This window comes from Osmerus mordax, chromosome 18 (assembly GCF_038355195.1).
Source record: "Osmerus mordax isolate fOsmMor3 chromosome 18, fOsmMor3.pri, whole genome shotgun sequence".
Classification (NCBI taxonomy): domain Eukaryota; kingdom Metazoa; phylum Chordata; class Actinopteri; order Osmeriformes; family Osmeridae; genus Osmerus; species Osmerus mordax.
Genome location: NC_090067.1, coordinates 5,906,203 through 5,915,646, shown reverse-complemented (window position 1 = coordinate 5,915,646; position 9,444 = coordinate 5,906,203). Strand labels below are relative to the sequence as shown.

The window sequence follows — 9,444 nt, the reverse complement described above, 5'->3', positions numbered from 1 at the left end:
GTAACAAATGACTCAAAACTCTATTTGCGTTGGCCCATCGGGAATTGAAAATGAGTAGCATGGGAACAGTGTTAGCCAGGCTTTGCCATTTAGCACTAATTACTATTCCACGTTTCCCCATGCCATTTAACCCAACTCTGGGGGATGAGTCATGTGGTCTGGCTATTACCCAGAAATCATCCATTCGTTGAGGCAGTGAAACAACCCCTGTCTCAACGGTGAACTTTGTGTGTTTATATCAGTGGAAAGCTCCAAGGGTGTTCCTTTTTTTCGGGTGCTTTTCTCCAACAGTTTGGGATAAACATCTGACAGCTGGTCCTGAGAGAGAGACTTTGCTTGTCATACTTTTATCTCACCTCCTTAATCTCTCTTACAGTACTGTGTATACATAAACACATTTTTCTTTACATGTAATTACATGCCCTGGATGCTGTGTTCTCCATTTTTTGTGTTGTGTTTACAGTAATGATTGCTCCATAGTGTTTATATATTGATTTGTTGTGTTTATGATCTGAAAGCATTGTTTGATTTTGAGCACAGGTTACTGTAAATGGTTTAGGGGCGAGTGATTTTTCCAGAAGAGTCAGAGGTTTTGGAAATTGAGTTTGAAGATTTGGTTTTGTGTTTACAGTTTTGAGAAAAATGGGTGACTGTTTCCAGAAATGTGTTCTGACAATTGTGAAAAACTGTAACAGGCTACTTCATTCAACAGGAGTTACTTTTTGCGGGTTTGTTTTCAACTGTACTGATGAATGACCAGGTAAATAACCCACAGATGAAATCAATACATGTCCAATAGTATAATATTCAACACGTTAGTCTGCCATCTCACACCCTATTATGTACTTCTGTGACTCACACAGAAGTGGACACATTTCAAAAGCTATTATAGGGTAGAAGATCCCAAACTGTGTGGGAGAGATTGTTTGGGTAAGGGCTGAATGTTGTACGAGATACTCCAGCCTGAAAAGTCCTCTCTTGATGGAATGCAAAACGAGTTATGCCGAGCCTCCCCCATCTCCACTTTACCACCTGGTCCCCAGCAGTCTCCTCAGCCAAAACATACAGAGAACGTCTCATCCCAGACAGGCAGCAGCAATCTGCCCTTTCCTCTGAGGCGGGGGAGTAAGGAAACCCCTCATTGGACACACATGAAGCCAGAACCAAAGAGCTAATGTATAGGCTGGAGCCAAGGGGATTCCATTTCCCATGGAAACGCACCGAGTCCGAAACAAGCAAGTGTTTGTGTGCAGAGGCCTTAGTGTCTGGAGAGTAGAACCACCATGAGAAGAGAGAGAGAGAGGGAGAGAGAGAGAGACAGAGAGAGAGAGAGAGAGAGACAGAGAGTGAGAGAGAGAGAGAGAGAGAGAGAGAGAGAGAGAGAGAGAGAGAGAGAGAGAGAGAGAGAGAGAGAGAGAGAGAGAGAGAGAGAGAGAGAGAGGAGAAGAGAGATGAAAGAATATTAAAAAAAAGACATATGGGTGGTGAAGAGGAAGCATGTATGAGTCAAATCTCAAGGCTTTGACAGATTTAGGGATTTTCTAATGTATCTGTGTGTCCTGTCCCATACAGTGAGACATGGTCATGCTTCTCTAGTACGTCCATTTTGAACTAACACACTGTATTTCTGCATCCAATATTTGGAACCTATAGAATTGAGGAAGAAAGAATACAATTTTGTCACTTTTCTCTATTTTTTTTAATGATTTGAAAAGGAAATACCCTTACCCTGAATATAGAAATGTACAGTTACCTGGGTGGAAAAGTTTTCAAAAACAGTCCTTACATATACCGATATACCATATTTTGGTTGGTTTCAGGCACTTGGAATCACAACATTCTTTTCACATGCTACACAAGGAATGAATTCTTTGGTCCTTTCGTCTCTAAATAAGAGGTTCAGTTGAAACCACAGACAGAACAGAACACAGCTTTCTGGGTTCTTCTCAGTTATTTACATCACCCTATGCAGCCTACAAACTTTGACTAGATTGGGGGACAAAAAAAAAGCACCCCAACAATTTAAACGTTCTGTTTACATTACTGGACGTCGAATTTTGACGGTACAGTATATACAATGATGCTGGTTTTAAAACAACAACAAACATTACAAATATTACAACAACGGCTCAAATTAGATTTACAGCAGTTTTCGTTGATATAACTTAGTGGAATGCGTTGCAATTGAAGATTTGGCAACAAAAAAAAAGATACATAATACATAATTTTCTATTTTTTTGGTGCTCAGTGGGCCTCCCACAAAAAGCCACGGTGCCGCAGATGCACTGAGCTCCCTACCGAACTGCTCGACTCACATTAACAGAAGACCAAAACTAAAAGCTTTTAAAGTTGTCCCAGTCCTAACCCCCCCGCCCCTGTTCAGCTGCAGGGCAGCCATGTCTGATAAGAGTTACTGCAGTGGGCCATGGGCGACTGAACACGGGCCACGTAGTAGTTGCTGAAGTTGACGTCTCGGACGTAGGGCGCTGGCTGGTAGTAGCAGGTGATGTTGGAGAGCGCCGGGATGGCGTTCTGCTCGGCCATAACCCTCAGCGCCAACGCCGAGATCAGCGCCAGCGTCTGTCGACGCTCGTGGCCCATCAGGCACACGGTGCTCTCGTCCACCACGCCCCTTAGGGTCACCAGGCACTCGTAGCGCTTGTGCTCCATGCCCGCAAAGTGGTTCTGCAGGTAGGCCTCCAGCTTCCTCTGCTGCTCACCAATGTCAGGGAAGTCGATGAAGAAGCGCGAGCACATGTAGCGCTGGAGCTGCTTCATCTGGGTCTCGGAGGCCGGGCGGAACCCCCGCACCAGCAGGTGGCAGTACTTCAGCAGCCCGCCTCCGCGGATCTCCTCCGGGCTGCGTGTGGCGATCGTTTTGGTGTGGAGGTGGCTGAGGGCCTCCTCAAAGTCCCCGAACATGCTCTCCCCTAGAACAGTGGGGTGGAAGCTCTCAGACATGGGCGTCTCTGAGCAGCGATCAAACAGCAACAGAGAGTCCAGAGTGATCTGGAAGGAGTCCACGCTGAACTCAAACTGGCGGCGTAGAGAGTCTACGAACTTGAGCTCCACATTCTTGCCTGTGTTGTTGGAGAGCGAAATCAGGCTCCAGCGGTCCGTGTCATTGCATACCTTCACCAGCTTCTGAACGTACGCTTCCTTCAGCGTCAGAGCAGAGATGCGCTCCCTGCTCACCCCCTCCGGAAGGAACTCCACCAGGCTGTCCAGAACGACATCTTTAACCAGGCGGAAGGTCTTGTCGTCGGTCAGGTTCAGGCCGAAGATCAGGTCCAGGTCCTTGTAGCCCAGGCCGGTGTCCTGATGGAGAACATAGCTAGCCGCCGAGCCGTTGAGCTTCACATCCCGCACCACCACCCCACACTCCTCCAGCCGAGCCCTGACCACCTGGAGCACAGACAGACAGAGAGAGAGAGAGAGAGAGAGAGAGAGAGAGAGAGAGAGAGAGAGAGAGAGAGAGAGAGAGAGAGAGAGAGAGAGAGAGAGAGAGGGGGGCGGGGGAAGGGAGAGACACAGGCACAATGATTCCCCTGCAGGTCATAGCAAGTAAACACAGAAATTGATTCTGATATGGTACTTCTAACATTTCAACCAAGTCCACTGAAATTTTAGGCCAACTCAATATGCATTCATCTGCAACAACAAATGGAAATAAGAAGAGGTGGTTAAAATAAAAGAACAGCTGTAGTAGATTTATGTTGCTAGGTAATGTGTTTTGGCTAATCTAAAATATAACTTGTCAAATCTAAAACACCAAATAACTTTAAATAACTTCTGAAAATGTTTCGAAACATTTTTTGAAAACTATCCAGTCAGTCCTACATTCAGCATCCAAGTATTGTTCTGCTTGTAAAAATATTCCTTCTGAGACAGACAAACCTCCTTAGAAAGAGGAGGGGTCCATTTCTAGTAATACATGAAGATGACCTCTGGGAAATGGCAAATGGCCAGTGTATGTCTTTTTTAATAGGCTCCGCATCATTTTTACTGGTAGAACTTCAGCTGACCTCGGGGGTTATCTATAAGAATGTGTATGATACTGGAGAGAAAGAAAGAAAGGCAGTTCTGTTGTGAACTTTGTAACCCAAACTATGCCAGTTATCAGGTCACAGCAAACATAGGGAGTCAGGTGGCTGAGCGGTGAAGGAATCGGGCTAGTAATCTGAAGGTTGCTAGTTCGATTCCCGGTCATGCCAACTGACGTTGTGTCCTTGGGCAAGGCACTTCACCCTACTTGCCTCGGGGGAATGTCCCTGTACTTACTGTAAGTCGCTCTGGATAAGAGCGTCTGCTAAATGTAAATGTAATGTAAATGTAAACAACTGCTGAACTGAAAACAGCCGAGATTCCTGCTTCCTGTTTATCGCCTCACTCAAACTGCGACCTCAACTTATTGTATTGGTGGAGACATGCCGAGGGCCTCTAAAACAAGTTTTATTACACATCTCACAAAATGGATTACCCTTTCAGGGTAATTCAGTTAACCACCATGTACTCAGGTCCACAATCACATGACAACTATTTTAGATTACCAGGGCAGAATGCATCTGGTAAGCCTGATACAGACATAAACATAAGCTTGCTCACTCCGTCACGAAACAAATTTACTTTCAAGGTGTTCTTTATCTTTCTCAAGAGATATAGCCTGGGCCACTTTGGTGTGGTGAAATATCATTGAAGTGGTACATGTCTCTTGTAAACACAAGTGTGATTTTTTCAGCTGAGCTAGTCCGTTTAGTTTGGTAGACAAGCAATAAAAAATCCATTACCCAATACATTAAGCGCTTTTGGCATCACCACAGCAGAGAATGGTCCCTTAACTGGCTTAGGGTTCCATTCAAGAATTGTACGTAAGTTGCTTCATCCTACCCCCCAACACACAATGAAAGCCAAATGTGTGCTTTTTAGACTGTTACGCAATCCTGGACTTTATAGCTACCCTCTTACCTGACTCAAAACACACTGCATGGCACCTGGATGACATGAATTGCCCTTGGCTACTGTGGGAAACTCTATGACAATGTAATATACACAACCATTAAAATACAACAGCAAAAAAGGTTCAAATGTTAAACTAAAGGTCATGACATAATAGAGCTGTTTTTCAAAGGGACCATTTATGGGTATGGCGTGACAGGGTATTGATTTTCCAACAAAAGCAGTTTATGGATGGCCATTCATCTGTATTTTTTCCAGTGAGGAAAGCAATGTGTTTATATTGGTAACCCAATCTCTTGAAACAGATGGTCAGTGTGTGAAAAAAACCCACAGAGAATATTAAAGAGACTGGTTCTCATTTCAGCGGAACAAACACAAGAAACGTTAACTATTTATTGGTGTTCCAATGTGAATCACCTTTTTTCCAGACAGCACATAGAAGTCTTTACCAAACTTTTCAAAATCAAACTAGTTAACGAACCATGTCTGCGCCAATCTAACTCAATCAAACCATGTGAAGACTCTTCACTTAACATGGCCTTCATGGCTGATTAGTGCTATTAATCAGTACAATATCAAACAATATGTGTTGTATTGTGGCCATGCAAGTTGGTGTGGAATCTCCACTAGCAGAGCCCCCCCCCCCCCCCCCCCCCCCTCTTCCCACTTTCCACCTCCAGCAGCCACAAAGCGGACCAGGACATTCCCACGTTTCACAGAAGCACCTGGTGAGCTGAGTTAGGGGGGACACATCCGCCGACGTCGAACTGGAGACTTGTAAAAGAACCACAAACAGACCAGACCGTCTGGTGTTGACAACGCCTTGGCGTCTCTCTCTCTCTCTCTCGCTTTTTCTCTGTTTTCCCACTCCAGTCTGAGTAGTTTCCTTTTTGCATTTAATTTGCTGTGGCTTGAATGCATTTTATTATTTTGGTTTGAAACAGGGTAGGCATTTGCCAAGCCATAGTGCCCTGGACACCCATAACAACACTGCAGAAAGTAACTTCAGGCCCTGGCAAAGAAATAGCACAGTGAAGGAGATGTTTACAGGCTCTTCCATTCATTCCAGGCTCTCCTCTACACTGGCTGACACGTTTGTCATGGATATGAATGACTTCCTTGACTTTTCTTGACATGGGTGGTAGGGTAACCTGCATGTGTAAGTCTGAATGAGGCCTATACAGTAAGCCAGCCATCTAAATGCAGCCACGGAGATACCCAGAGGTGGATTATGGACCCTTTCATTAATGAGAGATGAACTTCTGCAACACAGCATGAAAAGCGATTGAGTCAAAAATGAATTTTTGGTGGTAGATAGTGGTCTCGAGACAGCCCAGTGAATCATGAATGAATCAAAAGCCAAACGCTGTACTGCATGTGGCTGACTGGCTCACACAATGAACTCAAGCCACTCTCCTGCTACAGGGACTTGGTGAGTGAGGTGGTGTGGTGTCTCTCGTTCCACAAAAGACCACCTGAGGAGTTGGGTTACTGTCTGGCAGGAACAGCGGTGGAATCAGGCGACTGGTCTACACTTACCACACCGATACCTGTCAGCCCTGACCCACAAGCCCTGACCCACAAGTCCACTGTTACTGCGGTGACTAATCCAGTTTTCACATTCTGCTCCAACAAACAGGGCCACGATCGCCATGCAGGGAAGTGGAGAACACTTCCAGTAATCGCAAAATGATGAAACCAGAGAACTGAGGAAAAAGAGCACCTCTCTGCCATGGAGATAAAAGCAGCTTTGAACTGTCTGGGCAGTTTTTTGTGTTTTTCTAAGCCTGATTTTGCATTTAGCAAAGCTACAGACATTCCCTTTCCAGGCCAACCAAAACAGGTTAGCCACCATACCACCGCCCCCACAATTTCACCCCGTAAATTGTGTAACCCATGACAAATGTTGACCTTTTCCACAATATGGTTATATCATCATGACAGAGGCGGCTGCTACTAGTAACAATATGGAGAAGTTCTTGTTCAAATGTGTCAATCAAAAAGGCTTCTTTCTCCAATAAACTGTGTTTTTGACGTGTGGCCCCTGAGGCTCTCATCCATAGCTGGATGGAAACATTTGAATGCTGTGAGCAGTGGAAAGGACCACACATCAGAGCAGAGGTGTCGGCAACAGTGAGAGTTCTCATTTACAACTCCCGTTGCTCGCACCAAGGATTAGGACTTACCACAAACAGATGTTATCTAGATGAGTTGAGTTTCAACAAACACCCAATCGAAAGGCCTGCTGAAGCCTCAAAAAAATCCATGACAAGTAAACTATTTGCGGGTCTGTCTTTAGAGATTGTAGGAAAAGAGAAAGCAGAGAGTAGGGTTTGAGATATGCTCAAGAGTCTAATGTATAGTGCAGATGGTATAAGCCTAGGGGGTTATGAAACTTTTAAGGTGTTTTAGAATAATAATACACAATAATACACCAAATTAACTTACTCTGAACCGGCAGATGGTTGATATATTATTAATGTCCATTGAATGGAAAATTGAAAGAATTTATGAAAAATGTATTTACATTTAGTCATTTAGCAGACGCTCTTATCCAGAGCGACTTACAGTAAGTACAGGGACATTCCCCCGAGGCAAGTAGGGTGAAGTGCCTTGCCCAAGGACACAACGTCAGTTGGCATGACCGGGAATCGAACTGGCAACCTTCGGATTACTAGCCCGATTCCCTCACCGCTCAGCCACCTGACCCCCTGACATTATTGTATTAATGTATTTCCAGAAAATCTTTCAGAATGTTTTTCATTTTCATCTGTGATTCACTCACTGGATAATGGTGTCCTTTCGATATGAAGACCAGGTGGTAAAAGTACAGCTTAAGTCTACATTCTGATGATCAAGTACTTTTTATTTATAATTACTGTCTCATTCAAGTCCCATTCACCCCTACACTATGTTCCAAGAAGCCAGAAAATTGTGAAATGTTCATAGAAAAAAACAGGAAATATGCAATCTTCTTATGGTTAGAATGTTGACCTTACGTTGTCTTTTTATCTCACATAAATTAACATTCTCTCTTTGTGTCTGTCTGTCTCTTTCTCTTTGTCTCTCTCTCTCCCTCTCTGTCACATGTATCTGTGTGAGAGAGACATGGAAAGATGGAGGTAACTTATTGGGTATAACAGTACAGTTTGTTTATTGCTTTATTGAGTTATAGGATATTTTGCAGTATACTTTAATAAAAAAGAATTATGGACACTCAAACGCTCGAATACATTTTGTGTATTTGTTCTCACCACCTGCTCGAACAAGCTATTTTACTTGTTTTGGAAGAAACATTTACATGCATGATAAAATCACAGTTGTTACACTATGTGATTGACAGCAGCCGCTTAAAGCGAGTGCATCCAGATGCTTTAACTCACCTGGACTATTTGTCGGGGTTGGACAGAGAGCGTGGGGAAGTTTCCACGTCCGTGAATAGGGACGCTTTCCCCGAGGATGGAGTCCAGACGCTGCACCTGATCCCAAGACAACACACAGAACCGCCGACTCTGCTCCGACGCTTCACCGGAGGACATGACGATGTGACTGAAGAGATGTCCAAATCTGCTGTTGTTTTGGAGATTTGATATGGACAGTTGCAGAGCAATTTTCTAAATCACTCGTCAAATTTGATAAAATCTTAAAATATAAAGGGAACTCCGCTGAAACGCTTCCCAGAATTCACTTGAAACAGAAGTTTACAAATGAGCAAATTTAAAGTAAAATCGATTTATGAACACAAGTAAATGATTGTCTATCAATGCACATTTCCGAAGTTTCCTCTTACTGTGATACACTAAAGTCTGTCTCTAATCTAGTTTGAGGCGTACCGAAGGGTTTTACGAAAATGAGATTAAGACAAGCGTTCCCATTGGCTGTTCAGTAAAGTTTATGAATACTTGAGCATACACAGAACTACGCAGCCAGCCTTGAGCACACCCACTTTCCCTGCGTCAGAGTCAAGGGCGCTGTCATTGGACACTCAAGAGATCCAGTATACATTATTGTAAGTATATATGACGTAAATAGAGTATATTGAGAATAAATGTGTCTTAATCTTATTTCCGTCATTACAATTATATTTAACTACTCAGATTGCTAAATGGTAGCCGAGTGGGCTGAAATATACGGATGTTAGCATGATCTATGTCTCTTTTGTTTGCAATCTTTCTATCAAAACAGTCAATTTGCCAGAAAAAGTATTGTCATTTAGTCATTTACCCCAAAATGTGTTCAATTTAATCTCCAAATGCCCTTTAAAATATGGACAGAACAATGATATGTGTGTGCCAGTGTTTTTTTATGCATGAGAACAACAGGTGAGTCACTGTTCCTGTAAAAGGCCAGACAATCCAAACCTCCATGAATATGAAAATTGGTCAGCTAAGAGGCCGCATGAATCGGGCATCATTAATGAGCCACGTTAACATCTTAGAACCTTCACAGGTTTCCCTGGAAACCGTATCAGCTGGTCACTGACCAGTG

The 9,444-nt window shown here is 43.7% G+C and overlaps 1 protein-coding gene across 1 annotated transcript; it reads right to left on the bottom strand.

Annotated features, from left to right (window-relative positions):
- Positions 1-1,675: 1,675 nt before the first annotated feature.
- tent5bb (terminal nucleotidyltransferase 5Bb) lies at positions 1,676-8,740 on the bottom strand. Its single transcript, XM_067255664.1, has 2 exons — positions 8,340-8,740; positions 1,676-3,405 (listed from the first exon to the last, which is right to left on the bottom strand). The coding sequence occupies exons 1-2, from the start codon at positions 8,493-8,495 to the stop codon at positions 2,380-2,382; spliced, it is 1,182 nt and encodes a 393-aa protein (XP_067111765.1). The 5' UTR covers positions 8,496-8,740; the 3' UTR covers positions 1,676-2,379.
- Positions 8,741-9,444: the final 704 nt, after the last annotated feature.